The sequence below is a fragment of the Panthera leo genome, chromosome C1, assembly GCF_018350215.1.
Source record: "Panthera leo isolate Ple1 chromosome C1, P.leo_Ple1_pat1.1, whole genome shotgun sequence".
Lineage (NCBI taxonomy): Eukaryota > Metazoa > Chordata > Mammalia > Carnivora > Felidae > Panthera > Panthera leo.
The window spans coordinates 42,991,777-43,013,851 of record NC_056686.1 but is presented as its reverse complement, the minus strand read 5'-3'; the positions used below and the strand labels follow the sequence as shown (position 1 = coordinate 43,013,851).

General features: G+C 54.0%; 1 protein-coding gene across 1 annotated transcript in view; it reads left to right on the top strand.

Moving 5' to 3' along the window:
* The first annotated feature begins 3,997 nt into the window (after positions 1-3,997).
* The window catches only part of GLIS1 (GLIS family zinc finger 1), a 90,755-nt gene continuing 72,677 nt past the window's right edge, over positions 3,998-22,075 (top strand). The window contains exons 1-2 of the mRNA XM_042951433.1: positions 3,998-4,160; positions 10,898-11,780. Coding sequence (XP_042807367.1) covers positions 10,986-11,780 — 795 coding nt within the window. The 5' untranslated portion in view covers positions 3,998-4,160; positions 10,898-10,985. The remainder of the gene's footprint in view (positions 4,161-10,897; positions 11,781-22,075) is intronic.

Here is a 22,075-nt window from a genome sequence, read left to right as displayed (position 1 = left end):
AGAATACAGGGGCTTTGCCTCCCTCATGGATAAATAGGAGAAGAAAATGATTATCATTATCATCCTCATTTCTTTTCAAGTGCTGTGAGCTAGGCACCATGCCAAAGGCATTGTGTCCATAATCTCTTGTGATTGTCCTCACAACCTTGTGAGTAGCTGTTAGCACCATTTTACAGATGAGAAAATAGAGACTTAAAGAGGAAACTAAACCAAACCCTTACCTAGTCCTGGGGGTGCCATCCAGGCTGTGCTGTGGATTTGCTGTCTGACCAAGGCAGGTCCTTTCCTTCTCTGAGCCTCAATTTCTTCATCTGTTCATTAAATGAGTGGGCAGTCGGTTCCAGCCCTAACATTCTAGAATTTCTCACTAACTTATAAAAGCGAACATAGGACTTCCTCACCCTCCAAGTCTCCAGTGAAGCTTCATTTACATGGAAACCAGGTCTAGTATCTGCTCTTGGCTCCAGTGGCACAGAGAGAGACATGGCTGTGGGCATAGCCCTTCCCAGGGCACCTCCCTCCCCCAGCCTGCCTCAGAGCAGCAGGGCCAATGTGCCCTTCTCATTCCTCTGCCTGTGCAGGGAAAGACTCCGCCCTTGCTCCCTGGAGATGAAGAGTGAGCAGGGATGGTTCTTGGGATGCCTTTGGGGACGGAGAAGCAAGATACCAGTAGGCGGGAGGGCAGTGGAAGGCCCCCTGGCTGACTGGGACCCGTGGTGGGCAGTGGTAACAGCATCTCTGGGACACACATTATAGTCTATGGTTTAATTTCCAGCCTTTGAGAAAGCAGGTGGCCCAGGGAAGGGTCTGGCATGGGCTTTGGGAGACCTGGGTTTGGGCCCCGACTGTGCCAGCAGTTGCCACGAGACCTGGGACAGTCGCTCGCCAGCTCTGATGCTCCCCTCCCTCTGCGAGTTAGGGAGGCTGATGCATTTATCCAGAGTGTTGTGAGGGTCACACAAGACAAGGGCTTGGATGGGCTTGGAGCCCTAAACAGTGCCAAACTGTGACCTGAGGGGCTCCTTCTTTCCTCCCTCCAAGAGCTGGCTTGTTTGTTTATTGTAGGAAGACATCTTACATATCCAGTGGAGAAGAAGCCAACGGGCCTTGATTATTTGTCGGGTAATAACTGTTTTTTCCCACGGAGGTGATGGGTTTGCATATCAGCTCTGCCCTTTACTCCCTGTGTGACTTTGGGTAAACCACTAGACCTCTCTGAGCCTTCATGTGCTTGTCTGTAGATGGAGTGGTCCTATCCTGTGACAAAGACTGAAGTTCAGGAGCCATTGGAATGGTTGTACTTTGACTTCCCACAAGACCCCCCCCAATATGATCTTCATTGGAGTCAAAGGTGGGGATGCCTGTTTGGGGTCCCCAGTTGTTCATCGGTTGGCTGAGAAGCAGCAGGACCGAACTCAAGCTTTGAAGTCTGAGAGATCTGGGTTTGAATTGTGACCCCCACCTCTTACCCCCGAGCCTGGTCAGAGGCACTTAATCTCTCCAAACCTCAGTTTTTCTCATCTGAAAAATGGCTCTAATGAGCCCCCCACACAGGGATGGACACTTGAAGGGAACCATGTGCCTCATGCCTAGGAGGGGCTTGATAAGTGCTGGGCTCCCCAGTGCCTTTCTGGGGGCTCACCTTCCATCGCTCCACACATACTCCTTAAGTGAAGGGAGGGTAAGCAACCCAGAGACCCCCAGTGGGTCTGGTGGGTTTTTGGAGGAAGCTCAGAACCACCTCCCCAACCCAAAGACTGGGAGAAAGACCCTGGCAAAACAGCTCTGTGTGATGATTAAGCTTTCTTTGCTCCAAATGCTATTAATGGTCATAAAATTATCCACAGTTTTCTGAGGCCCAGGCCCAGGGTCTGCCTCAATGGGACAATAAAATCGCATGCAGAAACGATTTGGAAAAGGGAGAGACCGCCAAGCAGAGCTGGGGCTAAACGAGCGGCAGCCTGCTCTCATTAACTCAGGCCATTCACATTTGTTACCAGGGATTTCTTTTTAATTAAAAAACAACCAAGTTATTAAAAAATAGGCTTGTGAGCGGCTGGCCCAGCAGCAGCCGGAGCCAGCGGGAGTGAGCGTTCCTCGCAGCAGGAATGAGCCCAGGGAAGGTGACAGGCGCTTCTGAGCAAATCTTCATGCGTGCCCTCTCCAGCAGGCTCGCCTGTGCTTGGGAATGCAGAGGCTCAGCTGAGCCCCGCCTCGGCCCTGGGAGCATTGCTTCCGGGCTGCAAACTGCAATGTGCTCGGCAGGTGGATGCCTGGAACCTGTCAGAGCTGTGGGCACTCGGCAAGTTAGCACGGAGGCTCCAGCCCCCCTTCGGGTTGGGCGAGGATTAGGGTTGGGTGAGGTGGATCCTTGAGGATGGGGTTGCATTTTTGTCTAAGAGGCTACTTTTTGTCACGTAGCGATTCAGAATTGGGGTTTGGGTGCGACAGACCTGAGCCAGAGATCCAGCCCAGACTCTTACTAGCTGTGTGATCTCGGGCAAGTGACATAAGCTCCCTGAGCCTCTGCTTCCGCTGTGCCTCTCCTCATCCTCAGTCTCGGCAGCTAAAATCAGGACCTGGGGGCAGCTCCCTGCTCATCTTAACGGCTTGTCTTGCTCAGAGTTGACCGTACTGGACAAATACCTGGGCCTGTTAATAATGCTTTATCATAGGGGTGCCTGGGTGGCTCAGCCGGTTAAGCGTCCGACTTCGGCTCAGGTCACGATCTCACGGCTTGTGAGTTCGAGCCCCACATCGGGCTCCGTGCCGACAGCTCGGAGCCTGGAGCCTGCTTCGGATTCTGTGTCTCCCTCCCTCTGTCCCACCCCTGCCAGTACTCTGTCTCTTTCTCTCAAAAATAAATAAAACATTAAATAAAAAAGAATAATGCTTTATCACATCTGTAGGACACTTCATGCTTTTCAGAGTGCTGTTTGACAATGAGAACAATTTCCATTCCTGGAGCTCACCCACTAGGTGCCAGCACTGTGCTGGGGGCTTTGCACCTCAGCTCTCAAAACCTCACGGCCATCTCTGGAGAGCTGGTGCGCCTGTCTTCATTTTACACCAGGGAGCGGAGGGTCAGCCTCGGGGAGGGATGTGTCCAAGGCACAGACTTGGTTAGGGGCGGTCGGGGCTCACCCCGAGGTCCATCAGGCCCCAAAGGCCGTGTCTTGTCCTCCTTAGGGTTATGGCTGCCAGGCGACAGGACAGAAAGACTGAGAACATAGCTTCCAGATTAACCCTCCTCGTGCTGTAGAAGAGAACGCTGAGGCCCAGAGAGAGGAAGTAGCTTCTAACAACTGTGCCTAACAGTTTTGTTACACTGTGTACAGTTTTTTTTTTTTTTTTCAGGGTTTTCATATCTTCTCCCTCAATTAGTCTTCATAAAAACCCAGTAGGTGGGCAAGGCGGGGCATGTGACAGGCTGTCAAAGAACCGTGGAGAATCGTGATGTGGTGCAGTTTGGGGAATAACGTAGATTGAGCTTCAGTGAGAACAAGAACAGATGCTGTTGAGCGAGCACCTGCTCCGAGACGTACAGATATCAGAGCTGCTCACCCGGCCTGCCCGGCAGCGCAGCCCCAGCATGCATCCGTACACCTTGTCACATGAGCGCTCGGTGACCAATGTGAGGGTCATAGATGGTTACGTTCCAGGAGGCAGGAGCTCGTCTGCCTGGTTCGCCACTGTTTCCTGCACCTGGCAGGGTGTTGGTACGTCGTCAGGGCTCAGCGCTTGTGTCAGGGTCCTTCGACTACTGGAGCTCGGCATCCACATCTAAGTATTGGGGATTTTATTCCCGATCCTGCTGCTGATTATGGAAATTAAATAAGGGATCCCCAGTGCTTTGAATGCAGCAGGGGTTCAGTTAGTGTGCTCTGTCCCACGCTGTGCCCTGGAGACTGCCCTCTCCCTGCACCCCTCTGCATGCTGTCTCCACTCACGTTGTCTCCTCTTCCTGTCTTTCTTTGCACAGTGAACGGGAGCTACGGCCACTGCACCCCAGGCTCGGAGAAGAGCCTGCTGGACCTGGACCTTGCGGAGGGCCCCGGCCCCACCTGCCGCCAGGGCCTTTTCCTCCCCGCGGGCACCCCACCACCCCGGGGCCACCCCCCAGCCTGCGAGAGGCTCCTGCACTTCCCCCACCCTAGCAGGTAGGTGCTCTATCCTCGCCCATCAGCTGCCTTCTGCGGACACTTCCTGAAGGTCAGGGACCTCACCTGGTCTGCCCGGTTGTGGGATACGCAGGGGAACTGTCGCACGGGAGGGCGGGGGACCAGCCAGAGCCCGGTAGCACAGTGGTGGCTGCCTGGTCTAGGCCTTGAACCTCTCGCGTCGCGTTGCCTCATGAGAGACGGAGATGGTTTTCTTGGGGTGTCTTTCCCCATTATGGAAGCTGAGGTGGCTTTTCACAGAGAATCAGTAATTTCAGAAGAGGACGATGCATGGTGGGATGGGGATGGAAAACCCAGCTCAGGGTTTGTATGCATTGTGCTGTCAAATCCTGGACTGCTCCTGGAGGGAGGGGCTCCTCCGCCTGGGGCCATCTCCTGCCCCAGGAGGCCATACCTCGCAGAGCCCTCCTGCCAGGTGACCTTCATTCAGTGCTTGCACATCTCCAGTGACGTCCACTTGCGGACAGATGTTCTATCAGATTGCGTATTAGGCTGGAATCTGCCTCCTGGGGTCCCAGCGGTGCCTCTGTGCCCTCTGGTTTGTGACCTCTGACAGGCAGAGGTCAACCGCCGGCAGGCCGCTGTTCCCATAGCTCAGCCCCAGGGCCTGCACCTCACCGCCTGGGCATGCTGGCCGAGGCCTGCTTCACAGATAAGAGATTCTAAAACCTGGCCCAGTTGCCTGTTCGCAATTCATTCTTTTATCATTTATTAAGTATGTGCTGTGCGCCAGGCACTGTAGGATGCTGGAGATGCCTTGGCAAAAGAAGCAGAGGGGCGCCTGGGTGGCTCAGTCGGTTAAGCGGCCGACTTCGGCTCAGGGCATGATCTCGCGGTCCGTGAGTTCGAGCCCCGCGTCGGGCTCTGTGCTGACCGCTCAGAGCCTGGAGCCTGTTTCCGATTCTGTGTCTCCCTCTCTCTCTGACCCTCCCCCGTTCATGCTCTGTCTCTGTCTGTCTCAAAAATAAATAAACGTTAAAAAAAAAAAAAAAAAAAAAAAAAAAGAAGCAGAGAGCTCCTCAGTGGCATTGATGGTCCAGTAAGAGTTTCAGGTGAGAGATATTACTAAATAGCAGGATGCTTATTCTTCCACACGGAGCCTTTTTTTTTTTTTTTTTTTTTTTTTTTTTTTTTTTTAGCACATAGGATCCCTGTGGCCTTCATTGGTATTAGTGAGACTTCTGATTTCTAGGAGTGTGTTAGTCTGCTTGGGCTGCCCTAGCAAAACACCACAGCCTGGGTTGTTAAAACAACAGAAGTGTATTTCTTACAGTGGTGGAGGCTGGAAGTCTGAGGTCATGGTGTCCCCTCAGGCTTCTCTCCTTGGCTTGCAGACGGCCACCTTCCTCACATGGCCTTTCCTTTGTTTGCACGCCCTTCGTCTTCTAAGGATGCCAATCATATTGCATTAGGGCCTCACTCTTACAACCTCATTTATCCTCATTTACCCCCCCAAAGGCCCTGGCTTCAAAGACCATCCCACGAGGGGTTAGGATTTCAACATGGGATTTTTGGAGGGACGCGATTGAGTATGTAACAAGGAGCAAGCATCTTTTCGACTTCGAGCCACGTGTTGGTCGGTGACAGGCCAGTGCATTTATCTGCTTGATTATTCACTGAGGCTCCCCCAGCAGCATCTGGTTTCTCCAGGGAAGTTCTTCCTATCTCAGGGTAGAAGCTATGCTAACTTAGGGAAAGCTAAAGCAGGTGGGATTTTTCTTTTATTTATTTTGATACAGATGATCCAAAATATTTGTCATTTTGAGTGTCATTTTGACAATTTAGAGCCTGTACCTAGAACCCCACATACGCATTGATCTGAGGAGGTGCTATTTTTTCTGCTGATGTGGCAGCATCATACCCCCTCATTTTCCTAAAGCAACAGAGGGCTCTAGCCCCTGTCCCACATCCAGTTGGATCCTGTCCCTTCTCCCTCCCATTGGACTGCCTTATGTTAGGGACCCCTCCCCTCCCTTCATACTGCCCCCTTCCTGATCTCTGACTCCTTGACCCACTGCCTGGGTTCTGGGAGGCCTCCTTGCCTCCAGCCCAGCTTTCTTTTTTTTTTTTTTCTTTTTGCTTTCTTAATTTTTTTAATGTTTTTATTTTATTTTTGAAAGAGAGAGACAGGGGCACCTGGCTGGCTCAGTCAATTGGGCGTCCGACTTCGGCTCAGGTCATGATCTCGCGGTCCATAAGTTCGAGCCCCACATCGGGCTCTGGGCTGACAGCTCAGAGCCTGGAGCCTGTTTCCGATTCTGTGTCTCCCTCTCTCTCTGACCCTCCCCCGCTCATGCTCTGTCTCTGTCTCAAAAATAAATAAATGTTAAAAAAAAGAATTAAAAAAAAAATTGAAAGAGAGAGACCGAATATGAGTGGGGGAGGGGCAGAGAGAGAGGGAGACACAGAATCCAAAGCAGGCTCCAGGCTCTTAGCTATCAGCACGGAGCCCGATGCGGGGCTTGAACTCACGAGCTACGAGATCATGACCTGAGCCGAAGTTGGATGCTTAACCGATTGAGCCACCCAGGCACCCCGGGCCCAGCTTTCTAATACTAATAAAAATGGCTCCCGCTTTCTGAGTGCCTGAAATGTGCTTGTGCACATCTCTCATTTAATCCTCGCTGCTAATGAGTGACAATCCTGGAGTACTTGCTATGTGCCACACACTAGGCCAAGCACTCTTCATGTTATTAGCTCACTCAATTCTCGTCTGCCAGAGGGTGGGGAAATTAAGGTTAGAGAGGCCACAAAACCAGCCTGAGGTCACCCAGCAAGTGGTGAGAGTATTAAGTAATGTCAGCGATACCTTGATTTTGTCATTTCTGTGCTAAAAATGACTACCCGCCACTGCTGTGGTCAATAGAATGTATTCGTACATGCAGTTTGAGGTCTAGCCCCATCACTGGCTTTCTGGGTAACCCCGGGCAGGATGCTACTCTTTCTGGACCTTGTTGCCTTACCTGTAAGGTGAGGATAGGAACACAGAGTGCACAGGCCCCCAGTAGTGTGGGAAGGCGCCCTGTGATCTGGCCGCTGCCTGCCCACCCATCACGTTGACCTCCTGGCTTTGGGACCCGTGGGCTGCACACTTCCCCACCTTCATGCCTCAGCCTTCAGAACTCCCCCTTGATCACTTATGTTTGCCAGAAATCTCTCCGCCTCTTAGCAGAGTTTAAGTGTTCCCATGAGAGCCGGTCCTCGATCTCCCCTGTGAGAAGGGAAGCTTCTCGAGGGCAGGGACCTGGTTTATGAAACATCTCGTGTCCTCAGCATCACAGAGCACAGAGGGAAAAGCCTGCAGAGCGACCTCACTGGCCCCTAGCCCAGGCTGTAGCCCCTGAACCAAAGGGTGCATGGACCCCATGAGATCCAAAGACACCCTCCTTTCCGCTTGAACCTCTGCCCGAGAAACACTGGTTTTCCCAATTTCAGCAGCTCCCTTCCAGGGACCAGGATGACAGACAGAGTTGGAGTTCTTGATACTCACAACATTGAAGCTGCCAGGAAACGTAATGGTCATCAAATTACATCATTTTATATAAGAGGAAGCTGGGGCCCCTGGCAGCACATTGTTGTGGGAAAATCCCAGGCTTCTGATTCAGACAATCTAGGTTCAGATTCCTGCTCTAACACTAACTGCCTCTGAGGGCTTGGGCAAGTTGCTTCGGTTTTCCGAAGTATAAAACAGATGGTGGTCTCTCCCCCGAAGAATTCAGTTATGCATTCGGCAGATACCATGCATCGGTTCTGCTGGGGTCGGGTTGCGTGGGACAGCCTTCAGGAAGGTTCCTGGCATGCAGGGCTGCTCAGCAGTTGTTTGCTCTGTCCAAGGACCCCTGCTCACAGTTTCCAGAGATGTGATGGGGGTTGTCTGGGGAACCCAGGGCTCAGAGGCAGAGCAGGGCAGGAATCGCTGCCGGCCTTCCAGGGGCTGAGGGACCCACGAGGACAAGCAGGGGGCTGTCTCAGCTAGCATTTGGAGCCAGGAGACACCACAGCCTGAGCTGTCCCCTCCCCACCCGATACTCATAGGTGCTATAACTGTTCTCTTGATTGCTTCTCCTGTTCTCTTCTGCTGATTATTTAGCCTGATGCTAAGCTGGGTTTTTTTTAATGTTTATGTATTTGTTTTGAGAGAGAGAACAAGCAGGGAGAGAGGCAGAGAGAGAGGGGGAGAGAGAGAATCCCACGCAGGCTCTGTGCTGTCAGCATAGAGACCAATGTGGGGCCCAGTCCCACGAACCATGAGATCATGACCTGAGCTGAAATCAAGAGTTGGACGCTTGGGGCGCCTGGGTGGCTCAGTCAGTTAAGCATCTGACTTCGGCTCAGGTCATGATCTCACGGTTCGTGAGTTCGAGCCCCGTATCAGGCTCCATGCAGAGAGCTCAGAGCCTGGAGCCTGCTTCGGATTCTGTATCTCCCTCTCTCTCTGCCCTCCCTTGCTTGTGCTCTGTCTCTCTCTCAAAAATAAATAAACATTAAAAGAAAAGAAAGAGTTGGATTCTTAACCGACTGAGCCACCCAGGCACCCCCTGATGCTGTCTTTAAAGGGATTATTCCAAACAGATGCTCACCTGGGGCCCACCCCTGCCACGCCCAGGATGACAACCATATGGAAAACAGCTATGCTTTAATTTTTTTAAGCTTCACAAAGTCACAACTTTCATATCAGCTCTTTAAGCTCCTCAGTGCTTTCTGCTGGCAGTGGTGGCCCAGCGTCCCCAGGCTTGGGGAAGGGGGGGATGTGCATCTGCTGTCCACCTTGGAGTGCAGGATCCTTCTGATTCCATCTGGTGGCCAAGCTCTGGGCAGGGAAGGGAGGTCTTTTCTGGGTGAGGCAGATAATTATTGGTCAAGTGTAGCTGAGAAACAGAAGGGCCTTCCCGCAAGCCTTTATCCGGGAAGTGCCTCGGGTCTACAGTGAAGAAACGCACACCTCCAGGAGAAGGGGAGCCTGGCTCCTGGCCCAAGCCCCATCACTGGCTTGCTGCTCGTGACTGTGGGCAAGCCCTGTGCCTTCTTGGCTCCTTTCTTGTCTGTGGAGTCATGAGGTTGGAGCCCATGCTCTCTGAGGGCCTCTGGGCTCTGCCTTCCTGTCTCCCGTGCCCCTTCGTTCCTTCTCCTCCTCCTGAGTAGTGCTGGGGCTGCTGCAGCTGCAGGGAGCCAGAGACAGAGGGGCTGGGGGCTGCTGGGCAGCTTGGAGAACAGGGACAGGTGATGACCCCACAGCCCATCTGCAAAGAGTTCCAGAACACTGGCGGTGATATGGCGGTCACGAAGGCAGCATTCACCCTGCTGTCCCCCTTTCCAGAGGACTGTCACGGCACCTGCCGTCCCACTTGGTCCTGGTAGCCACCCTCTGAGGTAGTGAGGGTTAGTCCTCGCTTCACAGGTGAGGAAACTGAGGCTCAGGCCCAAGGACACATGGCATGTCCTAGTCAGGACAGTGGGCCCATCGGCAGGCTTCCTGTTCTGCCCAGCCAGCCAAGGGGCTTCTCTGACCCTTCATCTACGTCCCCTTGCTGGTGGCTGGAGGCCCTGGTGCCTCTACCTGCACTTACTTGTCCTGCGTTTGGGAAAGGCCCTCTCTACGAACCCGTGCGCCACATGCCTAAGGAAGACAGCACCACGTGCGGCCCTGCGCGTCACACCGTAGTCACGCTCGGGAGAAGAACGTGCAATGAGGAAAGGGGCCCAGAGTGCCTTGCCCAGCTTTGTGCAGCTGGGAGTGGCCGAGCCTGGTCTCAGACCCCGGTCTCCCACCTCTCCCGAGCTGCCCTCCCAGCCTGCCTGCCCGCCCATAGCCTCACCCCAGAATTGAGTTTCATGTAGTCACAGTGTCTGGGCTTGAAACCTGGGACCACCCCACCTGGCTTTTCCTCAGTCATTCCTAGGATGCCCCCTGTCGTCGTGACTTGTGTTTCAGACCCCCAACTTACTGATATTCACTGTGGAAAAGACAGACTGCTTGGGGCAGAATGTCACATAATTAACATTTCTAGAAATTAACGAAGATTACAAAAATTAAGAAAGATCTAAGGGACAAATAGGCAGCATTTAAAACATACTGGACCTGGGGTTCCTGGGTGGCTCAGTCGGTTAAGCATCCGACTTCGGCTCAGGTCATGATCTTGTGGTCCTTGGGTTTGAGTGCCACGTCGTGCTCTGTGTTGACAGCTCAGAGCCTGGAGCCTGCTTTGGATTCTGTGTCTCCCTCTCTCTCTGCCCCTCCCCCACTCATGCTCTATCAAAAATAAACATAAAAAAATTTTTTTAATTAAAAATAAAACATACTGGACCTAGATGTCCCTCAAAATGACCGCCTCAGCCTCCTTTCTCCAGAACTCACTAGAAGGTCACAGGGAGAAGGTCAGGGGAGACCCTAGGGAAGCCTCAGCAATAGGACAGGATGGCATCTGGGGCTGGAGAGGTAAAAGGATGAAACGGTGGTCTTTCCTGGCATCCTTTTCAGACCTCCTCCCTTTCTGGAACCTCTCTCCAGCCCCTCCCCTTTTTCTCTCCCCCATATTCTTTCCTGCTGACCACATCCAGCCTCTGCTTTCTCTCTCCCTCTGCCTCCAGCCCTCAACCTTCACTCCTGCTCTGGGCTTCTCCATCCTTTGGTCCCAGGCTCCCTGCTGTCTCCTGCCCGGGTCTCCCCACTGTGAAGTGCCCACCCTCTCACAGCTTCTCTGGTCACTGTCTTTCAGGTCGCCCAGACCCCAGGCCACGTATGTGAATGGTGGCCTTCCGGCCACACAGCACATCAAGCAGGAGTCCCTGCCTGACTACCGGGCCATGACGGAAGCTCGCACACCCCTGTCTGCTCACTGCCGGGCCCCGCCAGCCACTGGCCTGCACTCAGATCTGGACCTGCCGGGCCGAGGCCTCGCCAACCCCGCACCTTCCTGCTACCTTCTGGGCAGTGAACCCAGCTCTGGCCTGGGCCCCCAGCCCGAGGCCCACCTCCCCGAGGGTGGCCTGAAGCGCTGCTGCCTCCTGGGCCTGCCCTCCACCTCTTCAGCCTCCCCCTCCCCCTGCGCTTCCTCCGATGTCACCTCCATCATCCGCTCTTCCCAGACGGCTCTGGTCACTTGCGTGAATGGACTCCGGAGCCCCCCTCTGCCGGGAGACCCGGGAGGGCCCCCCAAGCGAGCCCGGCCTGGCCCTGCAACCACAGAGAGCCACGAGGGCGGCTTGCAACTTGAAGCCTGCCGGAAAGCGGGCTTCCTGAAGCAGGAGCCTGCGGATGAGTTCTCAGATCTCTTTGGGCCTCCCCAGCAAGGCCTGCCGCCCCCCTACCCCGTGTCTCAGTTGCCACCCGGCTCAGGCCTCGGAGGCCTGGGGCTGGGCCTGGTGGGCAGGGGGGTGGCCGGACGGCAGGCGTGCCGCTGGGTGGACTGCTGTGCAGCCTACGAGCAGCAGGAGGAGCTGGTACGGCACATCGAGAAGAGCCACATTGACCAGCGCAAGGGCGAGGACTTCACCTGCTTCTGGGCGGGCTGTGTGCGCCGCTACAAACCCTTCAATGCCCGCTATAAGCTGCTCATCCACATGAGGGTGCACTCGGGTGAGAAGCCCAACAAATGCATGGTGAGTTCCCACGGCCACCAGGCCGTGCCCCTGCCTGGCCAAGCAGAGCAGTCCCCACCTCCGTGCTAGGAGTGGCCTACCGGGGGCTCCTTCCCTGGGGGCTGGCTGAGATCCCCTGCGGTCGAGGAGGGGAAGGATCAGTGCTGTGGATGTGGTCATTGGTCAAGATAATCAGTGCCCGTGTCACTGGGAATCTTTGGCTCCTCTGCTCACCGGGTGCCCTTCCCCCACCCCAGGGTACATGACCTGGTCAAACACACTTGTTCAGGTGGTGACAACACACACTCTGAGGTCAGAGCAGGCCCGGCCACCTTCTGTATTACACACAGATGCTCAGTGCCTCACCTACCACTGGTCGGGCAGCCTTCCCAGGGAGGCTCTCCGGGCCTTGGAGCGGCCCACAGGCTTGGCTTCCTCCAAGGAGCACTGTGTCCTCACAGGCATCTGGCTTGAGAGCTTGGGTCCCTGGAGCAGGTTTGGAGGTAAGGGGAGGGGTAACAGATAAGGCCCTGGATGGCACCTGCAGTGCCATGGCTGGGGTTGAGCCTGAGGTTTCCAGGGAAACCCACACCCACCCCCCCACCCCCCCCCCCCCCCCACACACACACACTAACAGTGGACACCGAGGCCTCCAGCCCTTCTCACTGGTCATTTCTGTATTATGCTCTCACGGTGGTAGAAATCCCTATCAGTCTTAGTCCCTGATACCCTCCGCCGAGCTGCTGTGCCTAAACCCAAGGCCCAGCTACCCCACCGGGAGAGGCTCCCGCCTGGGAGTGGAGAGGCTGGAGGAGCCACCCAGTCTTCTAAGGCCCAGCTCCATCTTCCAGCCACTGGGGCGTTGGTGACGCAGGAGAGAAAGCAACGTGTCTGGTCTGCAAGACCAGCGTCATAGCCAACGTCAGGTTCCCCCACGCGTGCATGCTGTCACTGATGCTGGGCCCCTCTTCATGAAGCACTCAGTCTGGGATGGAGTGCCCCTCTGTCCCTGCACAAGGCCCAGGGTAGTATTTACAGGGGCCGGGGGAGGCAGGAAGCTTTGGCAACCAGCAGTATAAACTCCACCTTCCTGGGACTGGGTGGTCACCCTTGGGGCCCCATCTGCTTGTGGAGCTGTGGCCTGGGCATCCAGCTAGACCAGCTTATTCAGCTCAAGGGGGCCAGTTCTTGAAGAGGAGGAGGAGAGGCAGTGAACAGCCTCTGCAAAAGGACAGCCTCAGATTAGGAGGGAGCCTGCGGTTGGCGTATTAGTGTTGTGGGGAGAGGCTGAACTGGGCAGGCTGAGGATTTGACTTCATCGTGTGCCTTGGGGCTAAAGCCATGCTGGGAAGGGCTGGGGGCCGGGCCAGTCCCGGGCATGCCCCTGTTCCTCTGGGGTGTTGTAACACAAGGCTTGCTGAGAGGCATGCCCCCCCCCCCCCCCGCCGCCGCCCATCTCTGGAAGGAGATGATCAGCAGACTACTGGAAGACTGAGGGTACCGTCTCTGAGACCCTGGAGCTGACAGCTGTTGAACAGTGGTCCCTGATGTCTTCTTTCCTGTGGGGGTCCTCCTGTCTGTGGGGGCTGGGGCGGAGGCCCAAACCCTGGCGCGGTAGGTCCGGGGCCTCCGCCCACCAGGGCCTCTTGTGTGGAATTACAGCATCCAATAGTGCCCGTGCTGGACGGCAGGGACCTTGAGATAATCTAGCCTTCCCTGCCCATTTGCTGGGAAACAGAGGCCTAGTAATTGGGTCAGAGAGGCCCAGCTTACTCAGTGCGGTCTGGGGATCTTTCTCTATGGTTCTTTTTCCTGGGCCTTCCAGGATCTCATTTGGTTCAACGGACTCCACACAACACTGGCTTACACCTGACTCGTGCCTGTCTCCGGCGACCCAGACGTAGACTTTCCAAGGTCTTTGCCTGAAGGCAGTTGTGGTCAGCAAGGGGTGGGAGATGGGTGTGGACAGGTTCTGGATGGAGTTTGCATAGACCCAAGGACAGGAGGCCCACAAGGGCTTCATGGAGGAGGTGACGTTCAAGCTGACATTTAAATCTTTACAAAAACCCTGTAAAACCAAGGTTTTACAGATGAAGAAACAACGCTCAGTGGTGTCCAGCCGGCCTTCTCCCTGCTACTATGAGAACACTTTATCTTGCCTCCTGAGGGATTTAGGATTTTGATGATAACACCAACAAACAGCTTCTGAGTGTTGACTGTGTGCAGAAGCCATTCTAAGTGATAACTCCATGCAATCCCGGGAGCAGTTCTACAGGGTGGAGACTATTAACTCCCATTTTACAGATGAGGAAACTGAGGTTCAGAAAGATTGCTGAATTTGCCCCACGTCACACAGCTAGTTAGGAGCACACAGTAACAACAACAATAATAACAGAGACTGCTAATCATCATGGTAATAATAGTGACAACAATAAAAATAACTTGCCTGAGGTTACACAGCTAGTAACCGTTAGAGTGAAATCTGAACCCACATCTTTCTAAAGTGTGATGCTTTTGTTTGTGTAGATTGTCCCGTTACACTCCTCATTCTCTGGGGTCCTCGGGCTAGCCTTGCTGGGTGCCATCATCTGGAGTGGTGGGAGAGACCTCCTCTGAACATCTCCCTGCCTGCTGTGGGAGCGCTCCCCCTTCCTGTGATGCTGGTGCAGTAGGTGACCCAGGGGAAGGGGCAGGCTCCAGCCCGCACCCAAATAAGTACAGTCTCCCTTCCCTGTAAAATTATTAATTTCTCATGACAGGCCTCTGCTACCATGTGCTGTAATAGACAAAGGAATTTTGGGCCCAGATCCTCTGGAGAACAGGAAATAGATGAGACACTTTGATTGAAGAGTAAATGGCCCACTAAAATAGCAGTTAATCCTTTTATTATCTTTCCAGCAGCCGTTTCCACAGTTCTTTCATGAGGTAAGCCTTCCCCGCCCCATCCAACTGTACCACTCCGGTCCCTGCCAGCTGGTTTACATTTAGCCCGCGGAGCCTCCGCTCACGCACCAGGCAGGCCCGGAGGCACGGCGAGGAGCCGGCTGCCCTCTGCCCAGGTTCTCAGGTCCGTCCCGGGATCGGGATCGGGCCTCGGCTGGCGGGGGCCCCCGGGGTAGGCCGCGCCGTCCATCCCCCCGCCCCCCAGCTCTGCCCTCTCCCCGGCCCATCCACGCCATCCAGAGGAAGCTCCCTAATCTCTTTGCAATATCCTGTTATGTTTCTTATGTTGTCCGAGTTGTCTTAGCCTTATTAAATTTGGGGTTTCATCTGCATTAGGATAGCGAGGATACGTCCAACCCAAATACTGCCGCGACGCCTCGAAGACGTTAACTTTGAAAAGATTAATTTCTTGCTTTCTTAGGTTGGCTCTCCCAGACAGTTGGAATCCTGATTGTCTGAGACTGCAGAAATTAGCAGGCTGTGTAGTTTGCTTTCCTCCCCATCAAGAAAAAGAGAGGGAGAGTGAAAAAGGAAAACCTTTCATAACCTTGGGTTTCATAAAATAACAATAATAATGACAGCAATTCCTGCCTTTGTGAAGAGCTTTAACCGAAGCTGTGAGTGCAGTGTGGACGGTATGTGTAGGCAGGTCTGGAGCCATACAAACCCAGTTCCCTCCTGGGCCAGCCACGTAGCAGCTGTGTGACATCAGGCAGGTGACTTAGCCTCTCTGAACCATAGTACATTTGGTTGTAAAATGGAATGATAATCGTACCTCCCTTTTAGGATTTTTGTCATGAGGGTTTAAAGAGATGACACAGGGAAGTGCTTCGTTAGTTCTCTTGTCCCCCGTCACACTCCGTCACGTCGACCATCTCAGGAGATTAACACTGTAGCCCTGAGAGTTACAACAGGATCATTTGTGGCTATCTTACAGATGAAGAAACCCAAAAGAGCCAGTCAGTAGTGGAGCTTGGACTTGAGGTCAGCCAGTTCCAACGGCCTTCACTGTGGGTGAGGTGGACAGGGCTGTCACCCATGCCGGTGGCCTGGTCAGGTGTCTGCCAGCAATGTGGAGCACCTGCTCTGTGCCAGACGGTGTCTGCTCCGGGTGACGGGAGCTAGAAGGGGAAACTGGGGTGGGGACATAGGGAGGAGGCTCTGGTCCCTGCCTTCCCAGGCCCGGTGTGCGGCTGGAGGCTGGGCTCACGTCCTGCCTGGGCTCCTCTGGTAGCTGCACCTGCTCTGGCCGCTGGTCTCCATCCGTTATGCCCCTCTCCACCACTGGACCTGGCACCAGGGAAATACAGCCCACTGAAAGCCGAGCATTATTGGTTGGCCGTAATCAGCCAAGGAATCAGACACGAGCCACCTGGCTGGGCCTTTTGGGAGGGCCTTGCCCACCTCCTAGAAGGGCCAGCCTGGGCCAAAGCTTCTCTCCTTTCCCATAATCCTGGGGCTTCCGGCTCTCCCTTTTGGCTTTGCCTCAGTCCCCCAACCCCTGAGAAACAAAACGCAGGGTGCTGGAAGAGGTGAGGGAGGCGGAAGGAGGTGCTCTTGGCTGAGACGCCGAGATTCTAATACCCGGGCCCAGGGCTAGCCATGTCCTAGTCCACCTTCAGAAAACCACTGGTCAAAACGCTGAGGCCCAGAGAGGCCAGATCAGGTTCCAGGGTCACACAGTCGGCCAAGTGGCCGGGCACAGCTACACGTCAGATTTGCCCACCTGCCCGGCCAGGCTGTGAGTTGGGAGTCAGAGAGAATCTTGACTGGCGGTGAGGTCATATCTCATTGGAAGTCGTCAGGGAGAAGAGAACTAATACATTCTGAGGTATGCTAGGTACAGCCACGCATCACCATGCCCATTCTTTCAGGAGAAATTGATGTTCACGGATGAAATGGCTTGCTCTTTGTCACCCGGCTCAGCTGCCTGGGCCACTCCATGGGCCACACGGCCCCCCACCCACCTGCCTTTGCTCAGCCTCTTCCACACAGAGGCGAGTCGGTGCTTCTTAAACCACAATGAGTGGGTCCCTGGGCATGTGCTCCCCCTGTGCCCCACGTCCTGAGACTGGCCCCGTGGGTTGGGCATGTTTCTGGGCCAGCGGACACCCCTGACTCACGTCAACATCTCCAACTCATTCTCGGGAATTTTCCTAGAGCCCAAAATGCATGCTCAGGTGGGTCTTCCGTCCATCTTCATCGTTACAGAGAAGAGACAGGGAAGACAGATCCTGAGAAGACAGTGAGGGGCCCAGGATCCCACAGCAAATGGGGCAGCTTCAGTGGACAGGGAGTTTCCTGAAGGGGCTAGTAACCAAAAGTTGGGGAAAGTTAGACCGTGGGGAAAGTGACCGCAGATGAGGGAAGAGTCCTTCCCAGAAACACTTGCCTCACCCAAAAGATGGGTGCCCCTGTGTGCTCAGCCTCATGCTGAGCTGAGGGTCCTGAGACAAAGATGAGGTGATAACGAGACTTCTGGCACCTTGGGGAGGACACCAGCCACCCTTGAGTCTCATGCTGTTATTGCTGGATGAAGGAGGGAGGGGAGCCAGACGCTGAGGATTTGAGGCCTGGCTGCATAACCTTGTCTAAGTCAGTCAAGGCGGCTGGAACATTATTGGGAATTTTTCAGCTTATATAGGACTTCCACACAGGCATTCCTCAGAGTGGAGGAATAATTCCTGGGGACTGGATCATTATCCCCATTTTACAGATAGGGAAAGGGTAGTCCGGTTCATGCCCAAGTTTAGGTCTCAAGTGCATCATAGGGTGAGGTTTGAACCCAGGTCTCAGCCTGACTCCAGAGACTGTATGCTAGCTGTGACCTCGAGCCGCTTCCCAGGCAGAGGACCATCAGTCTGCCTATAAATATGAAGAAAATATCCAGATTTGAAACTCATTTCAGCAAGCTGTCAAGGAGCATGCACCTCCTGTATGCCAGGCCCTGGTGGACCCAGGCGTCACAGAAGGGAATCAAAGCCAGCTTTGGTCTGGAGGAGGCTTTGTTAAGCAGAGAAAACCAATAGACGCTTGCATTTTTGCATTTAACTGTTTTCCCACACGAATCCCACCCCCCCACCACCACCTTGAGAGCCTGTCGCAGGCCCCCTGCCTTGCTGATATGATGACTCCTTTGTTCTATCTTGGAGGAGAGGGCCCTTGTGGGATGAGGGGGGAGACATTTCAACTTCTTTATTTTATTTTATTTTTTTAATTTTTTATTAAAAAAATTTTTTTTTTAACGTTTATTTATTTTTGAGACAAAGAGACAGAGCATGAACGGGGGAGGGTCAGAGAGAGGGAGACACAGAATCCAAAACAGGCTCCAGGCTCCGAGCTGTCAGCACAGAGCCCGACGCGGGGCTTGAACTCACGGACCGTGAGATCATGACCTGAGCCAAAGTCGGCCGCTCAACCGACTGAGCCACCCAGGCGCCGCCATTTCACCTTCTTTAAAATAAATAAATAAGTCACCCGAAGACAAGCTTACTTTCTGGTGAGCTAAAAAGCTACAAAGTAGAGCATGGTTTAAAACCCCTGCCCTTGTAAATGAGCACGGAGAGGTCAAGCTGGCCCAACCAGCTTAGGTGACAAGTCCACCCACTTTGGAAATGGGGTCTGAGTGTCACTTTGTTCTCAGGTGGGAAGGGTCTGGGTAGAAAGACCTTTCTAGGCAAAGGAAGCTTTTAAGTTGGCATGCAGATGTGCCCTTTTCAATGACCGCGACTGGGGTACCTCCTGGGATCATAGCAGTTCTCGTGTCTACTTATTATCAGGTGGGAAACCCGAAGCCCAGAGAAGGTGCAGAGTGGCCCATTGTCACCCAGCAAGTTAATGGTAGCCGTGGGATACCTGCTTTATTTCTCCCTGCCCTGAGGTTTCCTCTGCAACCAAACTCCTAGAGAGTCTTTGCACACTCCAGCTCCTTTCACTCCTCTGGGCCTTGGCTTTTGCTGGTCTCTCTGTCTAGAATACCTTTCCCAGCCCAGCAACTCCTAACCATCCTTCAGAACCCAGTCCAATGTCCCCTCCTCCACGTCCCCCCTTTCCATGCCTCCCGCTCTCCCCACACATGTTGCCCCACATAGAGCAACATTTCCTGGTATGGCCAAGTGTCTTGGGGACCGTGTGCCCTCTGATGTCTGGCTCAGCCTTGAGGCAGAGGAGCTAAGCCTGCCCTCTGGTGCAGAGGCTCTGACCAGCTCTGTGCATGAAGCAGCCTGGGCACTGTCCTCCAGAGCAGTTTCCAGTGAAGTCACAAGATGGGCAGGGCCCTAAAGATGGGCACGTCCACCCTCTAGTCTGGTGCTTAAAGTTTTTCTGCAAGAAAGTCTGAACTTGACACGTGGCTTTGCTACCTGACAGCCTGTGACCGTGTGTGAGTAACCCGGCTTCTGTAAGGCTTTGCCTTCTTACCTCTGAAGTGGAGGGAGCAGGACAGCTGGGAGGCTCCCATGAGATGCCGTATGTGCGGTGCTTCGGCAGTGCCTGGCACATAGTAGATGCACAGCAGATAGTTCAGACTGTTTTGGGCAGGTTGTACTAGGAAAAGAGAAAAGGGAGAGTCTGAAACGGATAGTAGCTATGCAGTCGTGAACATCCCCATAGGAACAGAAAGGGCTGGTGTAAGTCCCAGCTTGGTCACCGACTGGCTGTGTGACCTTGGACAGGTCACCTCGCTGTGCTGAGCCTCAGCTTCCTGAGCTGTGAAATGGGATAATGTCTAGCACTCTGTATCCAGTGGGAGCCCAGTTTACACTAGTGCCTTTTACCCTCTTGGACCCAACGCTCCAGCTCCACAGAACTTGGCTCAAACTGGGCTGCCTCCCTTTCTCCTCTAGTTTGTAAAAATCAAACTCAGGGGACTTCCTAAGGAGAGGCTTCCTAGAAGCTCTGGCCTTGTGATTGGGTCAGAGCCCTGTACAGGAGGAGAAACTGAGGCCCCCGATGGAAATGACTTGCCTGGGGGAAGGGAGGAGAACTGGAGGTAGGTGTGGGGGCTCATTCCAGCTCTCCTGCGCACTAGCTGTGTAACCTCGGGCAAGTCATTTCGCTCCCCAGTCTCTGCTTCTGTGTCTGTAAAATGAGGGCTGTGATGCTCGCCCCAGAAGAGTGTCTGTGAGAGCCAGAGGGGCCATGATCTACAAACCGCAGAGCGCCCTTCAGGAGGGAGCCACCTGACTCCCGGGCCTCAGAGGACACAGGCACCCTCATAGGCGTGTTCCTCCCAGATAAGCTTTCCATCAGGAGCGGTGCTGGTTAGCCGCAGGCTCCCCAAATGCAGTTCCTAGCCTGCAGCTCTCCAGGGCCTCCTCCCTCCCTGCACCACAGCCCACCCTCCTCACTTCCACCTCCACGGCCCCATCCAGTTCCCCACCCCCTCCCCTACCTCGTCCCCATCCCTGCCCACCCCCTTCTGCCTTATTTAAATTCTGAGTCAGGAATCCATGAGCCAAGTGGAGGCCTAACCAGCCCTGGGACCTCAAACAAGCCACGTGGCCTCTGGGAGCCTCAGTTTCCTGTGTGTGTGTACAGGGGAGACAGTTGTGAGATTAAATGAGATCATGCATGTGGAGCACTTACCTCATGCCTGGCAAATACTTGGCACTTGAAAACAGGAGCCCTTGTTCTTCTTTTTTTTTTTTTTTTTTTTGAGTCATCAAACCCAAGGTCTCGCTCGCATCCTAGGAGCACCAAACTTGAGGGTATGGGAACGCTGGCCAAGTTTTGTGAACTCAGTACTGCTTTATGGAATATGAAAAAAATTAAGGATAAAAAAAAACAACCTTCTGAATTGAATTTAAAATAATAAAAGGGGGGAAAAAAAGCTTTTTAATTTAATGTAAATGGCATTGAAATGATTGTCTTATTAGAATGAGAAAGTCAGATAAAATCAACAGTGACTCTAAGAAAGTGTCCAGACCATGTTTTCTGAGAGGAACATCCTGGAAATGGTAAACTTCATGATTGAGCCTTAATAGGCGCTGTCTCCACTGGATGGCAGATGGGTTAGCTGAGCTGACTTCCCGTGCCTCACTTGGACTGCCACAGTGATGGACCTCAGGATCCTGCCCTCATCTGTGAGACGGGTCACGGTCTCACCACCCTGTGGCCTCAGTCACCGAGGACACTCTAAGACCCGGGATACTCAAGACTCCTTACCTGTGCCCCTCCCTGAGGAGAGAGCCTTGTGCTGTCTGTGTTGTCTCTTTCCTCACCCCTGCCAACCCTTCACCAGCTTTATTGACACCCATACCGTGGCAGGTTTGATGCTAGAAGCGTGGGGTGCAGCGTCAGTAAGGAATGGTGAAGGAATTAACAGAAGGGGGAGAAGGCTTCCCCCAGGATGTCATGAGAGCTGGGCTTTGAAGGGTGTGTAGGAGCTTTTGAAGGGTGTGTGCGAGGAAAGGCTTTTCAGGGAAAGGGAACAACACATGCAGAAGTTTTGAGATGTGACAGTCTAGGCCCTCAGGGGGAACATAGGTGTCTCCTTGTGCTTGGGGTGTGTTACCTGCACGGCGCTGGGAGCAGAAATGGTAGTTGGAATTGGACCGTAAGGGGCGTCCAAGTTCAGTATCGGGAGCTTGGCCTGTGCCCCGAGGAAAGTGGAGGGAGTGGTGGAAAGGTTCTGAGCAGGAGAGCAACGCAATGAGTGCTAACATGGAGAAGAACGCTGGGCATGTGGTGGGTACACAGTCCTCGGAGGGGGAGTGACAGCAGGCAGATGAGGACATGGAGGCAGGAGAGAGCCTTCTTTCCCAGGTCCACCCGCGCAGCCCAGGTCAACTGTGACCCCCAGCCAGCAGAGCTTGGCTGTCAGCCAGGGCCTGGGCACCGCGGGCCAGGCTGGCTCAGCCCAGCAAGCCATGCAGGGGCACTGTGTCCGTAAGGTTGGGTAACCGAGCTCAACTCCCTTTGGAAGCAGCGTCCAGCACATTCACCAGTGGGAAATGGGAAAGGCATTTCCCATAATGTGGCTCTGTAAAGTTTGCACAACTGTTCTTTGTTTTCCGTCCATCCCCACAATAAATCTTCCTCCACTGCCAGGACCGGGGCCTCCGTGGTCTGTAAGTGATTACAGCACCGAATGGTGCAGCACTGCCTCCTCACGATCGCTCTTCTGACGTGGGTAGTGATAAAATGGGAGCCCATCACTGGGACTCTGTGGCTTTGTACGTGGCGATTTCCAAATAGCTAGGAGGTGGCCTCCTGAAGGGGCACAGCCCACGCCTGCCCTCCACATGCCCCCGACCCTCTGGATGAGTCTGTCACATGAGCCCGAGAGGGCAGACATGCACAGGAGTACTGGACTGTGCATTTCTTGCAGATGGGACAGTGGGACTGGAGGTTTCTGCAAACCTGTGCATTCC